Source organism: Chiloscyllium plagiosum, unplaced genomic scaffold (assembly GCF_037043375.1).
Source record: "Chiloscyllium plagiosum isolate Xiang-an unplaced genomic scaffold, Cpla_swu_hap1 HiC_scaffold_40, whole genome shotgun sequence".
Taxonomy (NCBI): Eukaryota; Metazoa; Chordata; class Chondrichthyes; order Orectolobiformes; family Hemiscylliidae; genus Chiloscyllium; species Chiloscyllium plagiosum.
This window is the reverse complement of record NW_028270178.1, coordinates 13,165,707-13,186,149: the sequence shown is the minus strand read 5'-3', so window position 1 is coordinate 13,186,149 and position 20,443 is coordinate 13,165,707. Positions and strand designations below refer to the sequence as shown.

Below are 20,443 nucleotides of genomic sequence, written 5' to 3'. Positions count from 1 at the left end.
CTCCCCCTCCCACCCTCTCCCCCTCCCTCTCCCTCCCTCCCTCCCTCCCTCCCTCTCCCCCTCCCTCTCCCTCCCTCCCCCCCTCCCTCTCCCCCTCTCCTCTCCCTCTCCCTCTCCCTCTCCCTCTCCCCCTCCCCCTCCCCCTCTCCCTCCCCCTCTCCCTCTCCCTCCCCCCCTCCCCCTCCCTCTCCCTCTCCCCCTCCCTCCCCCTCTCCCTCTCCCCCTCCCCTCCCTCTCCCCCTCCCTCTCCCTCCTCCCTCCCTCTCCCCCTCCCCCTCAACCTCTCCCCCCCTCCCTCCCTCTCCCCCTCCCTCTCCCTCCCTCTCCCCCCCCTCCCTCTCCCCCCCTCCCTCTCCCTCCCTCTCCCCCCCCTCCCCCCTCCCTCCATCTCCCCCCCTCCCTCTCCCTCCCTCTCCCCCCTCCCTCTCCCCCCTCCCTCTCCCTCCCCTCCATCTCCCCCCTCCCTTCCTCCCTCTCCCTCCCTCCCTCCCCCCTCCCCCTCTCTCCCTCTCCCCCTCCCTCTCCCTCTCCCCCTCCCTCTCCCTCTCCCCCTCCCTCTCCCTCTCCCCCTCCCTCTCCCCCTCCCCTCCCTCTGTCTCTCCCTCTCCCCCCTCCCTCTCCCCTCCCCCTCCCTCTGTCTCTCCCCTCTCCCCTCCCTCTCCCCCTCCCCCTCCCTCTGTCTCTCCCTCCCCCCTCCCTCTCTCCCTCTCTCCCTCTCCCCTCTCCCCCTCCCTCTCCCCCTCCCCCTCCCCCTCCCTCTCCCCTCCTCCCCTCCCACTCCCTCCCCCCCCTCCCCCCCCTCCCCCTTCCCCTCTCCCCTCCCCCTCCCTCCCCCTTTCCCCCCTCCCTCTCCCCCCCTCCCTCTCCCTTCTCCCCCCTCCCCCTCTCCCTTCTCCCCCCCTCCCCCCTCCCCCCTCTCCCCTCTCCCTTCTCCCCCCCACCTCCCACTCCCCCCCTCTCCCTCTCCCCCCTCCCTCTCCCTTCCCCCCTCACTCCCTTCCCCCTCTCCCTCTTCCCCCCTCCCTCTCCCTTCCCCCCTCCCTCTCCCTCCACCCCTCTCCCTTCCCCCCTCTTCCCTCCCTTCCCCCTCCCTCTCCCTCCACCCCTCTCCCTTCCCCCCTCTTCCCTCCCTCTCCCTTCCCCCTCCCTCTCCCTTCCCCCCTCCCTCTCCCTCTTCCCCCCTCCCTCTCCCTCTTCCCACCTCCCCCCCTCCCTCTCCCCTTCCCTCTCCCCCCTCCCCCTTCCCTCTCCCCCCTCCCCTTCCCTCTCCCTCCCTCCCCCTTCCCCCTCCCCCCTCCCCCTTCCCTCTCCCTTTCCCCCCCTCCCTCTCCCCCCTCCCTCCCTCCCTCTCCCCTCTCCCTCCCTCTCCCTCCCTCCCCCTCCCCCTCTCCCTCTCCCCCACCCTCTCCCCCTCTCCCTCTCCCCCCTACCTCTCCCTCTCCCTCTCTCCTCCCTCTCCCTCTCTCCCCCCTCTCCCCCCCTCCCTCTCCCTCTCTCCTCCTTCTCCCTCTCTCCCCCCTCTCCCCCCCTCCCTCTCCCTCTCCCCCCCTCCCTCTCCCTCTCCCCTCTCCCCCCTCCCTCTCCCTCCCTCTCCCTCTCCTTCCCTCCCTCCCTCCCTCTCCCCCCTCCCTCCCTTCCCTCCCTCCCTCTCCCCCCTCCCTCCCCCTCCCTGCCTCTCCCCCTCTCCCCCTCCCTCCCCTCCCTCCCTCTCCGCCCCCTCCCTCCCCTCCCTGCCTCTCCCCCCTCCCTCCCCTCCCTCCCTCTCCGCCCCCTCCCTCCCTCTCCCTCTCCCTCTCTCCCTCTCCCTCCCTCTCCCCCCCCTCTCCCTCTCTCCCTCTCCCCCCCCTCTCCCTCCCTCCCTCCCTCTCCCTCTCCCTCCCTCCCCCTCTCCCTCTCCCTCCCTCCCCCTCTCCCCCTCCCCCTCCCTCCCTCTCCCCTCCTCCCTCTCCCCCCCTCCCTCTCCCTCCCTCCCTCCCTCTCCCCCCTCCCTCTCCCTCCCTCCCTCCCCCTCTGCCTCCCTCCCTCTCCCCCTCCCTCCCTCTCCCCCTCCCTCTCTCCCTCTCCCCCTCCTCTCCCTCTCCCCCTCCTCTCCCTCTCCCCCTTCCTTCCCCCCCCCTCCCTCTCCCTCCCTCCCCCCCTCTCCCTCCCTCCCTCCCCCCCCTCCCTCTCCCCCCTCCCTCCCCCCGCTCCCTCTCCCTCTCTCCCTCCCCCCCTCTCCCTCCCTCCCTCTCCCTCTCCCTCCCTCTCCCTCTCTCCCTCTCCCCCCCCTCCCTCTCCCCCCCTCCCTCCCCCCGCTCCCTCTCCCTCCTCTCCCTCCCTCCCTCTCCCTCTCCCTCCCTCTCCCTCTCTCCCTCTCCCCCCCTCCCTCTCCCCCCCTCCCTCCCCCCGCTCCCTCTCCCTCTCTCCCTCCCCCCCTCTCCCTCCCTCCCTCTCCCTCTCCCTCTCTCCCTCTCCCCCCCTCCCTCTCCCCCCCTCCCTCCCTCTCCCCCCCTCCCTCCCCCCTCCCTCTCCCCCTCCCTCCCCCCTCCCTCTCCCCCCTCCCTCCCCCCTCCCTCTCCCTCTCTCCCTCCCCCCCTCTCCCTCCCTCCCTCTCCCTCTCCCTCTCTCCCTCTCCCCCCCTCCCTCTCCCCCCCTCCCTCCCTCTCCCCCCTCCCTCCCCCCTCCCTCTCCCCCCTCCCTCCCCCCTCCCTCTCCCTCTCCCCCCTCCCTCCCCCCTCCCTCTCCCTCTCCCCCTCTCCACCCCCCCTCCCCCTCTCCACCCCCCTCTCCCCCTCCCTCCCTCCCTCTCCTCTCCCTCCCTCTCCCTCCCTCTCCCCCCTCCCTCTCCCTCCCTCTCCCCCCCCTCCCTCCCTCTCCCCCCCTCTCCCCCCCCTCCCTCCCTCTCCCCCCCTCTCCCCCCTCCCTCTCTCTCCCCCCCTCCCTCTCTCTCCCCCCCACTCCCCCCTCCCTCTCCCCCCCACTCCCCCCTCCCTCTCCCCCCTCCCTCTCCCACTCCCTCTCCCTCCCTCTCCCCCCCTCCCTCCCTCTCTCCCTCTCTCCCCCGCTCTCCCTCTCCCCCTCCCCCCCTCTCCCTCTCCCCCTCTCCCTCTCCCCTCTCCCCCCTCCCTCTCCCCCCTCCCCCTCCCTCTCCCCCTCCCCCTCCCCCCTCCCTCTCCCCCTCCCTCTCCCTCTCCCCCTCCCTCTCCCTCTCCCCCTCCCCCTCTCCCTCCCCCTCTCCCCCTCCCCCTCCCTCTCCCCCTCCCCCTCCCTCTCTCCCTCTCCCCCTCCCCCTCTCCCTCTCCCCCTCCCCCTCTCCATCTCCCCCTCCCTCTCCTCCCTCTCCCCCCTCCCTCCCCCTCTCCCCCTCCGCCTTCCCCCCCCCTCCCTCCCCCTCCCCCTTCCCCCCCTCCCTCCCCCTCCCCCTTCCCCCCCTCCCTCCCCCTTCCCTCTCCCCCCCTCCCCCCTCCCTCTCCCCTCCCTCTCTCCTTCCCTTCCCCCCCCCTTCCCTCTCTCCTTCCCTTCCCCCCCTCCCCCTTCCCTCCCCCTCCCCCCCTCTCCCCCTCCTTCTCCCCCTCCCCCTCTCCCTCCCCCTCTCCCTCTTCCCCTCCCCCTCCCCCTCCCTCTCCCTCTCCCTCTCCCTCTCTCCCTCCCTCTCCCTCTCCCTCTCCCTCTCCCTCTGCCTCCCCCTCTCCCTCTCCCTCTCCTCCCTCCCCAGTGGGTTGTGTTGCTGTGGGCAGTGAGCGCTATGTAGCTGCCTGTTGGCCCACAGTGTGCCTGCTGGGAAATGCGGATATTGTCTGAACTGCAATCAACACAACACAAAGCAGCTGGGCTGTGCTGTGCTGTGCTGGAGCTGGGGAAAGGTATGTTCACCCTCCTCTCCCTTTATATTTACAACCATTGCCCTTCAGCTGCTTTTCTCAAGGTCAGTGTGTTTCAGACACTTCCTTTGCGGTGTTTTAAAACTTTAACCTAGTCTGTCCCCACCCCCAGAGGTGGTTCCCTGAGCACTGTTATAATCTGAATCCCAAGTGGAGACTGACAGAGGTGGCCCCTGAAATGTCGACAGTCCAGGTCTCTCTCTCTGTGTCTGTCTGTCTGTGTACAGGTCTCTCTCTCTCTCTCTCTGTACAGGTCTCTCTCTCTCTTTCTGTGTACAGGTCTCTCTCTCTGTCTGTGTACAGGTCTCTCTCTCTGTCTGTGTACAGGTCTCTCTCTGTCTGTGTACAGGTCTCTCTCTCTCTCTCTCTGTGTACAGGTCTCTCTCTCTGTCTGTGTACAGGTCTCTCTCTCTGTCTGTGTACAGGTCTCTCTCTCTCTCTCTCTCTCTGTGTACAGGTCTCTCTCTCTCTCTCTCTCTGTGTACAGGTCTCTCTCTCTCTCTCTCTCTGTGTACAGGTCTCTCTCTCTCTCTCTCTGTGTACAGGTCTCTCTCTCTCTCTCTGTGTACAGGTCTCTCTCTCTCTCTCTCTCTGTCTGTGTACAGGTCTCTCTCTCTCTCTGTCTGTTTACAGGTCTCTCTCTCTCTCTCTGTCTGTGTACAGGTCTCTCTCTGTCTGTGTACAGGTCTCTCTCTCTCTCTCTCTGTGTACAGGTCTCTCTCTCTGTCTGTGTACAGGTCTCTCTCTCTCTCTCTCTCTGTGTACAGGTCTCTCTCTCTCTCTCTCTCTCTGTGTACAGGTCTCTCTCTCTCTCTCTCTCTGTGTACAGGTCTCTCTCTCTGTGTACAGGTCTCTCTCTCTCTCTCTCTCTCTGTGTACAGGTCTCTCTCTCTCTCTCTCTGTGTACAGGTCTCTCTCTCTCTCTCTGTGTACAGGTCTCTCTCTCTCTCTCTCTCTGTCTGTGTACAGGTCTCTCTCTCTCTCTGTCTGTTTACAGGTCTCTCTCTCTCTCTCTGTCTGTGTACAGGTCTCTCTCTCTCTCTCTGTCTGTGTACAGGTCTCTCTCTCTCTCTCTGTCTGTGTACAGGTCTCTCTCTCTCTCTCTGTCTGTTTACAGGTCTCTGTCTGTGTACAGGTCTCTCTCTCTCTCTCTCTGTCTGTGTACAGGTCTCTCTCTCTCTCTCTGTCTGTGTACAGGTCTCTGTCTGTGTACAGGTCTCTCTCTCTCTCTCTCTCTGTGTACAGGTCTCTCTCTCTCTCTCTCTCTCTGTGTACAGGTCTCTCTCTCTCTCTCTCTGTGTACAGGTCTCTCTCTCTCTCTCTGTGTACAGGTCTCTCTCTCTCTCTCTCTCTGTCTGTGTACAGGTCTCTCTCTCTCTCTGTCTGTTTACAGGTCTCTGTCTGTGTACAGGTCTCTCTCTCTCTCTCTCTGTCTGTGTACAGGTCTCTCTCTCTCTCTCTCTGTCTGTGTACAGGTCTCTGTCTGTGTACAGGTCTCTCTCTCTGTCTGTGTACAGGTCTCTCTCTCTCTTTCTCTGTACTGGTTTCTCTCTCTCTCTCTATCTTTCTGTGTACAGGTCTCTCTCTATCTTTCTGTGTACAGGTCTCTCTCTCTATCTTTCTGTGTACAGGTCTCTCTCTCTCTCTCTGTCTGTGTACAGGTCTCTCTCTCTCTCTCTCTGTCTGTGTACAGGTCTCTCTCTCTCTCTGTCTGTCTGTGTACAGGTCTCTCTCTCTCTCTCTTTCTGTGTACAGGTCTCTCTCTCTCTCTGTCTGTCTGTGTACAGGTCTCTCTCTCTCTCTGTCTGTCTGTGTACAGGTCTCTCTCTCTCTCTCTCTGTCTGTGTACAGGTCTCTCTCTCTCTCTCTCTCTGTCTGTGTACAGGTCTCTCTCTCTCTCTCTCTCTCTGTCTGTGTACAACTCTCTCTCTCTCTGTCTGTCTGTGTACAGTTCTCTCTCTCTCTCTCTCTGTCTGTGTATAGGTCTCTCTCTCTCTCTCTCTGTGCACAGGCCTCTCTCTCTCCATGTGACTTGGGGATTGATGCTGCCTTTCCAGTTAGTTCACATTGGGATTCAGCCTGAAAACTGGCTTCGCTTCTGAGATTACAAACTGTTGCTGCTCTGCACAATGCAACCTCAAAGCAGGCGGGACAACTTTCTCAACTTGTAACGTATTCAGCCCCCCCTCCTGCTGTTTCCCCGACGGGACAGGCTGGGGAACGGCCTTGAATGGCCACCTGCTGTTCCCCCTGTGGGATAGGCTGGGGAAGGGGGGGTGAATGGCCTCCTGTTGTTCCTCTATGGGACTGGTGGGAAAGGGGGCTGATATGCAGGGATTCTTTAATGGAGCTGTAATATTTGAAAATCCCAATATATTTGGTCATTACATGTTCTTGTCTAACTCTGTGTGTGTGTGGCCTGCATTCTTGGGTGAAATATAACAGATAACATGACATCTCACATGAGTTAGTTTTTAAAAAAAATGTCCCATGGACAGTATTTCTAAGAAGGACGGTGGAAATCTCCACAGCCTTGTTAGACCCAACATTGATCTGATTTTATTAAAACTGATGATAGTCAGTTGTGAAATTGTTTGGTATGCAAGATTGCTTAGCTGCATTGTTGTTTTCATTTACGTAACAATCACTGAGTCCAATTCATGACTACCACAATGGTGGTAATACTCTTAGGATGGTCTGAGACAGTGATGTATAAAATGGAAGTTTTTTTAAATTTACGGTGGAATAATTGAAAGCCAGGCCAGTGAGGAGATAAATCAGAGAGCACAAAGTGACTGGGTTACAATTTTCAAGAATGAGATCTGATAGATTTCCGTGGGGCTTTGCTGTTGAGGAACATGGAAGCTGGGCCGGGGAAATGAGGTGGATACGCTGATCAGTCACTAGCTGATTGAAGGGTAGTATAGATTTGAGGGGTTGAATGGTCTTATCCTGATTCTACCTGATCATAGAATCATACAGTACTCAAGGGGCCTTTCGCCCGATCAAGTCTGTATTGCACAAATTTCGCTGAAGGTAATTGAGATATTATTATTAAAGATATTATTAAGCGGAGAGGGTTCAGAAGAGATTTACCAGAATGTTGCCTGGAATAGATGGTTTGAGTTATAAGGCGAGGCCGAATAAGCTGGGACTTTTTTGTCTGGAGTGTAGGAGGTTGAGAGATGGCCTTATAGAAGTTTATAAAGCGAGGGGTATTGATAAGGTGAATGGCATGTGTCTTTTACCTAGGGTGGGAGATTTCAAGACTAGGGGGCATATTTTTAAAGTGAGAGGAGAAAGATTTAAAAAAGACACGAGGGGCATTTTTCACACGGATGGTGGTTCGTGTGTGGAATGAACTTCTGAGGAAGTAGTGTATATGGATACGGTTACAATATTTAAAAGACATTTCAATAAGTAGACAAATAACAGTTTGGATGGAAATGGGCCAGGAGCAGGCAGGTGGGACTAGTTTAGTTTGGAATTACAGTCAGCATGGAGAGATTGGACTGAAGGGTCTGTTTCCGTGCTGTATGACTCTGAGTCAATGCCCATGTTGGGTGACCACACAATATCTGATAAAATATTTGGTGGGGCAGAAGCGTTTCACCTAGCTTGTATTGAAGCTGATTATTTGTAGATTGTTTTTCAAGGGCATCACTGGCAAACCAGCATTAGCTGCCCACCTTGGACTGAGTTGGAAGTGATTTTAGAGACGGGCAATCACACTATTATGGATCTGGAGCCGCATGTAATTCTCAACAAGTGAGGATAGCAGATTTCCTTCAGTATGTGACATGAGTGAACAGGATAGGTTTGTTAATGAAATTTGCTGGTGGTTTTGTAGTCACCATGACTGAAACTACTTTATTGTTTCTTATTTTATTATTTGAATTATTAAAATTCCATGTGCTGGCTGAGTGGGAATTGAACCTGCCCCCAGAGTATTTGCCTGGGCCTATGGTTGTATTTTATTATTGTCACAGGTATTGATTTTAGAGGTGCCTCCAAAACCCAGAGAAGGTTCCAGAAGGTGTTTGGGCGGGAACAAGTGTGTGGGCGGGAATGATGGAGCTCCCCTCACCCTCCACAATCCACAGCGGGCGGTTTCAAAATCCCCGCCGCCGCCCGCGGGACATTGGGGTCACGTGATTTGCCTCGTTTCCCGTCGGTTTCCAGGCGCCCGCACGTTGCGTGGGGGGGCGGGGCTACTGCTCGCGCTGCTCTCTTTGCGCCTTTCCCCGCTCACCACCCCGTGGCGTTCCCAGCCCCCCCACCACGTGACCCGCTTCGCCCCGCCCTCTTGCCATGTAGCCCCGCCCCATCGCGCTCCTCGTCCCCACGAGACACCGCCCCCTTGCCACTTAGCTCCGCCCCTCTTGGTCACCACCCCCTTCGCTTTCCCACTCCCACGTGATCCGCCTTGTTCCCGCCCCCTTGCCACTTAGCTCCGCCCTTCTTGGTCACAACCCCCTTCGCTTTCCCAACTCCCACGTGATCCGCTTTGTTTTCCCCCCCACCACCTCCGGCTGCCTCTAGACACCGCCCCCTTGGCGCGTTGAGCACCGCCCCTCCTTGTCACCATCTCGCGATGTGACCCGACTCGTCCCGCCCCCCCCTTGCCATGTAGCCCAGCCCCCCCAACCACCCCCCTACCCTCCCGCCCGCTGCCTCTAGACACGCCCCCCTTGCTATGTAGCCCCGCCCCTTCGCGCTCCTCGTCCCCACCCCCTTGCCACTTAGCTCCGCCCCTCTTGGTCACCACCCCCTTCGCTTTCCCAACTCCCACGTGATCCGCTTTGTTCCCGCCCCCCCACCACCACCTCCGGCTGCCTCTAGACACCGCCCCCTTGGCGCGTTGAGCCCCGCCCCACCTTGTCACCACCTCGCGCTATGTCCCGCCCCCCCCTTGCCATGTAGCCCCGCCCCCCCCCAACCAACCCCTACCCTCCCTCCCTCCCGCCTGCTGCCTCTAGACACGCCCCCCCGGCCACCACTCAAACCCCTTCGCTTTCCCCCAACCCTCCGCTCTCACGTGACCGGTTTCGTCTCCTCCCGCCGCGCGGGCAGGTGGCCCCGCCTCCCCCCCCTGCCCTCGTGCCGGCGCGTGCTCTCCCCGCGCCCCATTCGGATTCCAACCGTCGTTCGGGTGACGGTTGGAAGCGACCGTTCGCCCTTTCGATTAAAAATGTGTTAATTGGAGTTTGTGATGGCTCTGAGTGTCTGTTTGTGAGGGAAAGCCGCGCTTGTTCTGCCTGCTCTCTCCCTCTTCGTGCTCCTCTCGGGCTGGGGGTAGAGCTTTTCATTTATTTATTTGTTTATTTCAAGGTGGGGGAAGGAGAAGGGGGGTGGGGGAACAAAAAAAGAAGCCAACCAGAGGAAAAGGGTCAGCCCTGGTGTTGGCTTTCTTTTTTCTTCTTTCGTCGCTTACCCACCCACCCACCCCCCCCCCCCCTTCAACCCACCTCTGCGGCCAACCGTTTCGAGGGAGTGACGGGGGGTGACTCCCTCCCGTCGAGGATGGCGAGGCTGGTGACTGGAAGACCGTCGTTCGAGGGCGACGGCGGAGATTGTGGCATGTGACTGGTCCCAGCGCCGCTTTTCTTTAACCACGCACCCACCCCCCCCCCCACCCACCCTCTTTTTCTTTTGTTTTTTGTTGCTTTTTCTCTCTTACCTCTCTTTCACGCCGGTATTGGTCAAAGGTTGTTGCCCGACGGCGAAAGGCGCCATCTCCGGTGCTCCGAACGCAAACGGCGGCAGAGATGCCGAGAGGCGGCAAAGCCATCTGATCCATCAAGCCGCTCCTCCCCCTGGTTTAATTTAGCAGGTACCCAGCTGGGGTGAGCACGCCTACCCGCCATCACCAAGAGGCCAGAGAAGCAACCCAACGGAGGAACTGCCGTCAAGACAGCAACTGAGCCGCAGAGGTGACCACCCAAGTGGATCAAGCCAAGGAAGTACTGAAGCACAGTCACCCAGGAGTCACCAAGTCACGGCGAGCAACGTAACCGACCTTTTCCCCAGCAGCCAAGTTCACCATAGTCCTTCATACTCCATCCTTTAGCTGGCAAGGGTCGTGACTGAAACCTTCAGCAGCAGAGTGGCGCGGGCGCGACAAACCAGCGCGCCATGTGGCGCTAACAGGAGACGCCAATCAACGACTTCCGCAAGGCAAAGGAGGGCCACCACCACCAGGACAGGGCGTCCAAAAAGGACTGCCCGTGTAAGAGCTGCCAATCAAAGACGAGCTGCAAGAGCCGGCCGTCTCGCAACTTGTGCAAGAGCGTCCCGTCGGCAACGTGCTCTTCGTGCAAGAGCAACTGCTCCGAAAAAGCGTACGAAGGCGTCCACCAGACAAAGGGCTCCATGTAAAAGAAAGCCTGTTAAGCAAAACGCAGCTGTTAAGAGAGCACCTTGTAAGCGTAAAGTTGTTTGTACGAAAAGGCCATATAGCAGAAGAAACTTCAGGAGAGCATCCCGTCGACAGTGTCCTACTTCCAAAAGGTTAGCTCATGTTCATTTGAGAACAAGCCGCCAACCGCGGACCACCATCTGCAAGAAAAGGAAAAATCAACTGAGAATTGGTGTAAGAGCACCTTGTCAGAAAAAAGTTATCCTGTCATGTGCATCTTGTCAGAGAGCATTGCCAGGTCACCAAGCGTTACGTCAGCGTAAAAATAAAGCTGCTATAAGAAAAACACAGCGATTTAGAAAGAGTATTGTTGCAAAAGCATTTTGTGGCCCATTGTGTGGCAGCACAAAAGTGCAACGTAACCAGAACGATTTTGGTGCAGGGACTTCCAGACCTTCAAATTGGAGCCAGCCTCTGTTGTGGCCACTAGAGGGATCTGGTTTGAACTTGCAAGGAATTGAGTTTGTACCGCGGAGATACCCTCGTCGAGAAACTCGTCCATTGCATAGATACCCTGAGCCTGATATCGATGTTTTGGGCAGAGGGCCATCAAATGAATCTACTCCCTTTCCAAGAGGAGCTCAGAGGCAGGTCAGGAATTTACAGAATTACCCCTGGCATCAAAATTTAGCTCTTATACCAAGTGCAAGTCAGCGTGGTAATATTGTACCGCAAAGTGAATCTAGATTTCAGAGTACGTGTCGAATTCCTATACGTAGTAACATAGTGCTGCAGAGAGAGCATCAGAGTGAATACATTCTTTGGCCACAAATCCCCCTTCCTCCGAATATAGGGCTGCACAGGAATTTTGAGCCTGATAATCCATTACTGGGAACAAACCCGATCAGACCAAGAGTGCTGGTAAGTGAGATTGCTGCTGGTTGGCCAGAAGAGAGAGCAGTACAAAATACTGAATTACAGAGGGACTGTACTCCTGCTGAAACTGCATTACCTAGCAGAGAGCCGTCTGAAAGTTGTATTCGGCCACAAAGCAAAACTCCTATCCCTTTATTGCTGTCAAAGGATCTTGATCCAGTTGATCCATTGTTTGACGAATGTAGGTTTGGGAACTTGGCTCAGCAGCCAAGTGGTTTGGATTTAGATAATATCAACAACAACAATAATTTGCTGCAATGCGTCTCAAATGAACCACCACAAAGAGGCCCCGGTGCACGAGCCTTTAATCACAATTCAAATAATAATTCAGTTCTTGATCTTGGAAGTGTGTTTCCTGGTGCACGTCAGTGTGAAGATTTTGATTTTCCACAAGACAGAGCACAGCAGAGAGATCCTGTTCCCGTTAATAGAGCTTTGACCAGAGATCTTCAACGAAGGAGTGTTGCAGTTCCCCCAAACGTATTGCTACAGAGGGACATTATTCCTCAAAACATTGCGGCACAGTGTGATCCCCGAAGCGGAGGTGCTGGACGGCCAGGAAATCAACCACCCCCAAATGCATTGTCACAGGGAGACCCAGCCACTGATAATAATAACGTAGCATTGCTAAGAGAACCTCGGCGTGAGAGTGTTGTGTGGCCAAGAGATCATCTGTTTCCTAATGCATTGGTACACAGGGACCGTGTTCTTCAAAACATAGCACCAACTGGTGACCCTCGACGTGGAAGTGTCGCCTGGCCAAGAGATCGTCCCCCTACTGCATTGTTACAGAGGGTCCTTGATTCTGATATTAATGCAATAGCATTGCCAAGAGACCCTCGTCGTGAAAGTGTTGTTTGGCCAAGAGACTCATTCCCCCCAAATATAGTGATACCGAGAGGCCATGCCCCTGCTAATGTAGTGTTGCCTTTGGATCCTCGCCGTAGAAGTATTACTTGGTCAAGAGACCAGTCTGCACCAAATGCAGCATTGCAGCGGAACCGTACACCAAATAACTTGGCTTTGAGTAGGGAGCCCCGACGGGAAAGCATACTGTGGCCCAGAGACGCTTTGCCTCCGAGTGCAGAGTCGCAGAGGGCTCCAATTCCTCAGGTAGTGCAGGAGGAAGACAACATAGCATTCCAAAGAGAACCTTTTCGTGAAAGTGTTCTGTGGCCACGCAGTGCTTGCCAGACCACGGAGCCCCAAAGGGGTCCAGCGCCTCGTACGGTACAAGGGGAAGGCCCTCTCCCTGATAACGCAGCTTTACGAGGTAGGCCTCAACGTGGCCCCCAGAGCGCACAGACACAGGCTGATCCAAACACTGCGGGTGAAGGTGCTACATCTGATAGCACAGCTTTGCAAAGAGAGCCTCGACGTGAAAGCGTTATATGGCCAAGGGAGCCTTTGCCTTAGAATATTAATATCTTGCGGATGACTGCTTTGAAACCTGTGAAATCCAATTGTTTTAAAGGTGAATGCAAGGTAATACTTAATTGTTTCTTTTTTGGTAGCAAAATAGAGTAAGATTTATAGGTATGTGTTTGGTCAGGATGTTAAGGGGCATGTAACCAAAGTAAGGAGATGGATTTAGATACAGATCAATCACATTGCAATTGAATGGTGAGCAAATGTGTTGAGCTAACGACCCTAACACTCTTGGCTTTATACGCTGTGCCACCTCTCTGGTGATTCAGGGAATCACAAAGGTTTAATGGGAGAGTAAAATCCTGATTCAGTGGTTAAGTAGCAATAAACATATTTAAAAATAAACTTGCTGATTATGCAAAGCCAGCTGGGTAGGTAAGCTCTGAGGAAGATGTAAAAAAGTTGGTAAATTGAATATGATGTGGGGAATGTGGTTTTATTAATTTTGTAGAAAGAATGAAGAAACCAAATTTATATAATGGTGATCAGGGAAATTTTGCTGAGATCACAGAAAGTTAACATGCAGGTACACAAGGCAATGAACAAACAAATGGCATATTACTCTTTATTGTAAGAGGCTTGAATTTCCGAGAAAGTAAGTTTTGCTGGAATTATATTGAACTTTGGTGAAATCACACTTGGAATATGAAATTCTTTCCTTTTCCATACCCTAGCTAACCAAGAGAGAGTCTGCAACCAGGATTGACCAGGTAGAACCTAGAAAATCAATAAGAAGTGATTTGTGTAGAATGGATTTCAGAAAAAAGATGGGATGATCTCAGCAAAGCATATAAGATTCGTAGAGGCTTCACAGTGTAGATGCTGCCAGCCACTAATAAAGTATAAAAAGAAAGGAACAGAAGGGATGAATGGTTGGCTGGAAAGATGGTGGACAATGATTATAGGTCTATTACATACTAATATTGTAACCCAGTCTTGACTGGGTGTACCCCAAAATGAAAACAAGGTGAACAAGAGATTTGTGACAGACAGTTGGGAGTAGAGTAAGAATTGGTAAAGGATTAGATGGGGATCAGAGTAAGAGGAATGGCAATGATATCTATTGATAGAGTCTAATGTTAGGTTTATATGCAAACACAAAAGGTTAGAACCAAGTATGGTAAGCTGTCAATGTAAGTAGCTAGATGACAAAGCGATGTCTTGGTGATAATGGAGACCTAGCTCAAAAATGTTCTAAAAATTCTATTTATTAATGTTTTCAGGAAAGGTAAGGCTGGAAAGAAAGAGGGAGAGATGATGCTGTGGATTATGGCGAATATTATAGTACAGGAGAGATAGATTTTGTTTCTGAGCATTCTGTTTGTTTAGAGATTAAAAAGAAGCCATTTATTTGCACTGCTAGAGTTATTCTTGGGCCATAGGAAAGGTGCAGAAGACCAAACCTGCAAGAAAATTTCAAAGGGGTTCAAAGAATATAGAATGGTGATAACCGGGGGTTTTAATTACACTAAAATGGTAGTTATGCAAAGGCTAACGAGTTTCAAGTGTTTTCAGGAGAGTTTTGTGGATCAGTATTTTTCTGATCTCGAGTCAGAGAGGCATTGCTGGATGTGGTTCTGTAGAATGAGATGAATCAGGTGTCAGGAGGGATATGTTTAGGGAACAGTGATCATATACGGCATTTTTTGTTGGAGCGTTTTGCTTTGCACTTATTAAGCCATCTTGCAAGGATACAAATTTGAGGAATAAACCAACATTTTTACTGCATGAGAGAATATCGATTAGTTGGCAAGTGGACTCTGTTAGAGGTGTTGCCATGGATAATACAGCCGTTAATACTGATTGGTTGAGAGCAAACTTTGTTTAAATTTTAAACAAGGCAGGTTGGCTCTGATCAAGACATTGCCCTGAGAAAGGAGACAGCGAATGGCTGTCTGTTTTTTGTAAGTTGAAACTGGTACAGGGTAAGTAAAAGTCTGCAAAAAACAGGGCCCTGCATACTAATGTATGTAGTTTCTTGTGCACCACACTGAGAGTCCAACTGAGTACTGTATAGATTGTCAGCATACTTCCTTACATGTTTAAGGTTGTCCAGCAAATATTGTCTGATTGCAGAAACATCTCCGTGTTAGATATGGTTTTGTGAGGTTTGCGACTGTGGGCTTGTTGGGTATAGTCAGTATCTTAAGAAGCACAGCAAGGTCAGGCAGCATCCGAGGAGCAGGAGAATCAACGTTTCGGGCATGAGCCCTTCATCAGGAATGCTTCCTCGGATGCTGCCTGACCTGCTGTGCTTTTCCAGCACTACACTCTCGACTCTGATCTCCAGCATCTGCAGTCCTCACTTTTTCATAGTCAGTATCTTGATTGTGGTGAACACCAGAGGGTCATGTAGTACAACCAGTCTTTGGGGCATGCTGCCAACATACCTGGCATCTCACTGGCACTAAAATTCATAGAGCACATTACTTATTTTTGAGATAGCAGGATATCACTTTGGCTTGACAGCATCATTCTGTTAGTGGTGGGCACCACTCATGTTGCTACTCCTGAGTTTGAACTCCACTAGTCCAAGCTATCCCAGCAGGAAACAGTGTCTTCCAGAAGACAGTGAATCCTTGAAGGCATCGAAACCGGATCCCTAGCGCTGTGAGGCAGCAATGCTAACCACTGAGCCACTGTGCCACCCTTGGTATCAATATAATACATGCCATTCTTAATGACAGGTCAAAATAAGTATCCATTGGACATGCTGCTCAGCATGTCCAAATTGATCCAAAAGCAAGCTAAAACATCTTTTCCTGGATTTATGTAAACACAATGACTTATCGGGTGATATATATGAGTTTGTCCTTAAGGCTTATCTAATTTGATCCCTACTAGCCCTTGAGATGGTGGTGGTTACCTGCTGCAGTGTAGTGTTTTCAGAAAGGGACTTCCAGGGTTTTATCCCAAGGACGGTAAAGGGATGGTGATATAGTTCCAAGTCAGGATGGTGTTTGGCTCCAAAAGGATGATGGTGCTCCAATGTTCCTGCTGCCCTTGTCCTTTTAGGTGAAGCAAGTTACTGGTTTAGAAAATGCTGTGGTAAGGGTCATGGTGGATCATTGCAGTGTATCTTGTTATTGGTACACGTGATGGCATTGCTGTTTGAGGGAGTGAATGCTGAGGGTGTGAGGTGGGTTACAGAGATGGGCAGGTGAACAAGGAACAGGAGTAGACCATTTGAATCTGATGTGACATTCGATAACATCATGGGCTGATCTGCTTTTAATCTTAACTCTGCATATCTCCAATAATTTCTCTCCCCCTTGGTCACGATAAATCTCTCCACCTCTGCCCTAAAAGTATTTAAAGATCCTGCATCTACTGCTTCTTGAGGAAGAGAATTCCAAAAACTCTCAACCACTTGAGAGGAAAAATATTTCCTCATCGCTATCATATGGGTGACCCATTAATATTAAATTCTTACCTCAGCTCTAGTTTCTCCCACATGAGGAAACATCCTTTCTTCACCAACCTGGTCAAGTCTATTTAGGATCTGTTATGTTTCAATGAAGTCACCACTGACTCTTGTAAACATCTGAAAGAATAGGCCTAGACCTCCCTCATAAGACAATCTGCTCATTCCAAGTATTAATCTATTTATATAAAACAAAGAACTGCAGATGCTGGAGAGCTGAAATGAAACAAAAAAGTGATGGAAAAACTCAGGTCTGGCGCATCTGGAGAGAGAAGAAGCAGAGTTTAATGTTTTGAGTCCAGTGACCCTGTGAACCTTCTCTGAACTGCTTCCAATGCGTTCACGTCCTTGTGAGTATAGTGCCCAGTATTGTGCCCAGTACTCCCAGATGTGGTCTCACCGAAGCCCTGTGTAATTGTAGCATAACCTTACTACGCTTTCATGTAATTCACAAGAAATCATAGCATTCTATTGACCTTCTTGATTACTTGCGAGACCTGCATACTAACCTTTTACAATTAGTGCACTAGGATACCCAGATCTCTCTGCATCTCAGACCTCTGCAACCTCTCATAATCTAGATAATATGTTTTTTTTATTCTTTCTGCTAAAATGGACAATTTCCGACTTGCCCACACTGTGTTCCACTTGCCAGATATTTGCCCACTATCTATGTTCCTTTATAGAGTCCTTATGTCCTTCTCACAACTCATTTACTACCTATCTTTGTGTTATCAGTAAATTTAGCTAACATAGCTTCAGTCCCTGCATCCAAATAATTTCTGTAAATTGTGAAGAGTTGAGGCCCCACTCGTGACATCCTGTCAGCCTGAAAATAACCCATTTATTCCTTCTCTTTGCTTCTTGTTAATCAGCCAATTATTCATGCCAATATGTTACCATTTGCAGGATTTTTTTATTTTTTTGCAATGACCTTTTATGTGGCACCTTATCAAATACCTTTTGGAAAGCCAAATATTATATATCCACTGGTTCCCCTTTATCTATAGCACACGTTGCTTAGAGTCCTGTATCATGGAAACAGACCCTTCGGTCCAACAGTCCATGCCGAACATAATCCCAAACTAAATGAGTCTCACCTGCCTGCTCCCCACCCATGTCCCTCCAAACCTTTCCTGCTCATGTATTTATCCAAATGCCTTTGAAACACAATTGCGCCCACATCCACCACTTCCTCAGGAAGTTCATTTCAACACACGAACCACCCTTTGTAAAGAAGATAGTTTGTCCCTCATGTCTCTTTTGAATCTCTCTCCTCTCACCTTTAAAAATATGCCTCCTAGTCTTGAAATCCCCTATCCTAGTGAAAAAACAGTTACCATTAAGCCTCTCCATACCTCTCGATTTTATAAACCTCTATAAGGTCACCTCTCAACTTAAATTACAGGTCGTTCTGCTATAACGTGTTTTGTTAACGCAAATTCACTGTAAAGCGATTGATGAATTTGAGGACCCTGTTTCTAAAGCGTGATTTTTAAAAAAGTGTACTGACTGTAATACGATTACGTTGCCAATACTAAGGGCTGTTTCTAATGCGCAGTTTTTCTATAAGCAGGGTTGCAGAACAACACAACCATTGTGTTATAGACAAACTACCTGTAGTTAAACATGATCTCCCTTTAACAAACCCACGCCAATTCTGCGTGATTACATTGAACGTACCCGAGTGCTCTGTTTTCATGTCTTTAATAATTACTTCTAATATTTTCTAACGTCAAAGTTTCAGTGGGTGAGCATTTTGGTAATAGTGACCATAATTCCATAAATTTTCAGAGACCAAAGGATAAGGACTAGAGTGAACCTTGGATGAAGGTGTTAAATTGGGGGGAAGGCCAACTCTAACTGAATTAGACAAGAATTGGAGAATGTGGATTGGCACCAGCTGTTTGAGGGTAAATCTACATCTGACACGTCGGGGTCTTTTGAAGACCAGTTGATTAGAATGCAGGGCAGGCATGTTCCTGTGAAAATGAACGATAGGATTCGGAAACCTCGGATGACAGGGGAAGTCATCAACTTAGTCAAAAGAAAAAGGAAGCATACCTAAGGTCTTGGCAACCAGAAACAGGCAAAGCCCTTTGAAGAATATAGAGAAAATAGGAAGGGGCTCGAACAGCAAGTTGAGAGGGCTAAAATGGGCTATGAAATATCCTTGGCCAGCAAGCTTGGGAGAATCCTGAAGCATTTTATACATATATTAGGAGCAAGAGGATAGCTCGGGAAAGGATAGGCCTACGTAAGGATCGAGGAGGGAGGTTGTGTGTGGAGCCAGAAGAAATGAGCAAGATCCTTAATGATTATTTTACATCGGTATTCACCAAGGAGAGGGACGTGAAGGATGTTGAGGTTAGGGAAGGGTGTGTGAATACTCCGATGTAATGAAAGAGGAAGTGTTGGATGTCTTGAAAAGCATTAAGGTCAGCAGGTCCCCAAGGCCAGACGGGATCAATCACAGGATACTGTGGGATTACGAAACGAAATAGTTGGGGCCTTAACAGATAGCTTTGCATCCTCTTTGGCCTCAGGTGAGGATCCAGAGGACTGGAGAATGACCAACGTTGTTCCTTTGTTTAAGAGGGAAGCAGAGATAATCCAGGGAATGACAAGCCAGTGAGCCTGATGTCAGTGGTGGGGAAACCGTTGGCAAAGATAATGGGAGACAGGATGTTTTTCCATTCAGAAGCAAATGGAATTGTTAGATGGTAAGCAGGACCGGTTTGTGTGGGGAAGGTCATGTCTCATCAACTTGATTGAGTTTTTTGAGGAGGGACAAAGAATGATTGATGATGGAAGGGCAGTGCATGTTGTCTACATGGAATTTTAGTCAGGTAATTGATAAGGTACCTCATGGAAGGCTGGTATAAAAGGTAGAGTCTCATGATATCTTAGATAGATACAAAACTGGCTTGGTCGTGGAAGACAGAGAGTAGCGGTGGATGAATGTGTTTCAGAATGGAGACTAGTAACTGGTGGTGTTCCACAGGGACCCCAGTGCTGGGACTTTTGTTGTTTGTAATGTATAAATGATCCAGAGGACAATGTAGATGGTCTGATTAATAAGTATCCACCAAAATTGGCGGAGATGGAGATCGTGAGGAGGATTGTAAAAGGACACAGCGGGAATATCGATTGCAGATTTGGGCAGATGAATCGTAGCTAGAGTTTAATCCGGAAAAGTGTGAGGTAATGCATTTTGGAATATCAAAATCAGGTACAAATTATACAAGAAATGTCAGAACCTTTAGGAGCATTGACATACACAGGGATCTGGACATACAGGTCCACAGATCCCTGAGAGTGGCAACACAGGTAGATAAGGTGTTCAAGAAGGCAGACAGCACACTTGCCTCATCGGTCAGGGCATTGAATATAAAAGCTGGCAGCCATGTGATGGCTGTATAAAACTTTAGTTCGGCCACATTTGGAATATTACATGTTGTTCTGCTCGCCACGCTCCCAGAAGGTTGTGGATGCTTTGGAGAAGGTTTACCAGGATATTGCCTGGTCTGGAGGGTTTTACTATTGAGGAGAGGTTGGATAAACTCTGGAACGATGGTGGTTTAGGGGGTGATCCCTGATAGAGGTCTACAAAATATGAGGGTGGATGGTCAGAGGCTTTTTCCCAGGGTGGAAAGGTCAATTGCAAGAATGCACAGGTTCAAGATGACAGGGAAAGTTTACAGGAGAGGTGGTGAGGAAAATCTTTCACACAGAGGGTAGTGGGTGCCTGGAACACTGTGCCATTGGAGAGGGTGATAGAGACATGAACAGGAGGCAAACAGAGGGATAAAAACAGAATATGGGAAAGAAGTAGCAAATGTAAATAAGGATTAGGAATTGGCGCATGGCTGAGTGGACCATAGGGCCTTGTTTTGTATTTTCCCAATAACACATTCAACTAAGCAGCCTAATTTCCTGCCCTCTGTCTCCCTCCCTTGTTGCAAAAAAGGAACAACATAAGCTAGTTTCCAATTTAAAGGAACCTTCCCAAATTTAATGAATTTGAAAAATTAGAACAAACACATCAACTACCTTACCTGCTGCTTCTTTTAAGACCCTCTGATGAAATCCATCCAAACCCAGGATTTGTCAACTTGCAATGCCAGCAATTTACTCAGTTCCTGCTTTCCTGGTAATTGTTCTTCCCTCTCTTTTAATTCTTACTATTTCCAGGATCAAGTGCTGTCAGGCAGCAGTGCTAACCACTGAGCCACCATGTCACACCAACAGGACACTCTGTCCTCAGAGGTGTGACTGCCTCCTGGTACATAGAATGCAGGTGACATTCTCCCTCCCTGAAACATCGCCGTGTCTGTAGTTTAGCCTCCAGCTCATAAACTCTGAGCTGCAGCTGCTCGAATTTCACCCACTTCCTGCAGGTATCACAACGGTATCCACGAGCTTCCAGATTTTGGA

General features: G+C 51.4%; 1 protein-coding gene across 2 annotated transcripts in view; it reads left to right on the top strand.

Moving 5' to 3' along the window:
* Positions 1 to 3,689: 3,689 nt before the first annotated feature.
* The window catches only part of cenpq (centromere protein Q), a 30,605-nt gene continuing 13,851 nt past the window's right edge, over positions 3,690 to 20,443 (top strand). Inside the window, exon 1 of one of the 2 annotated variants that reach the window (XM_087981736.1) lies at positions 3,690 to 3,842. Coding sequence is in view for 1 of the 2 variants with exons in the window: in XM_043683067.2 (XP_043539002.2) it covers positions 12,589 to 12,639 (51 nt within the window). In the remaining variant the exon portion in view is untranslated. Of the gene's footprint in view, positions 3,843 to 12,491; positions 12,640 to 20,443 lie in introns of those variants that run through there. The other variant, XM_043683067.2, reaches the window with a different exon arrangement.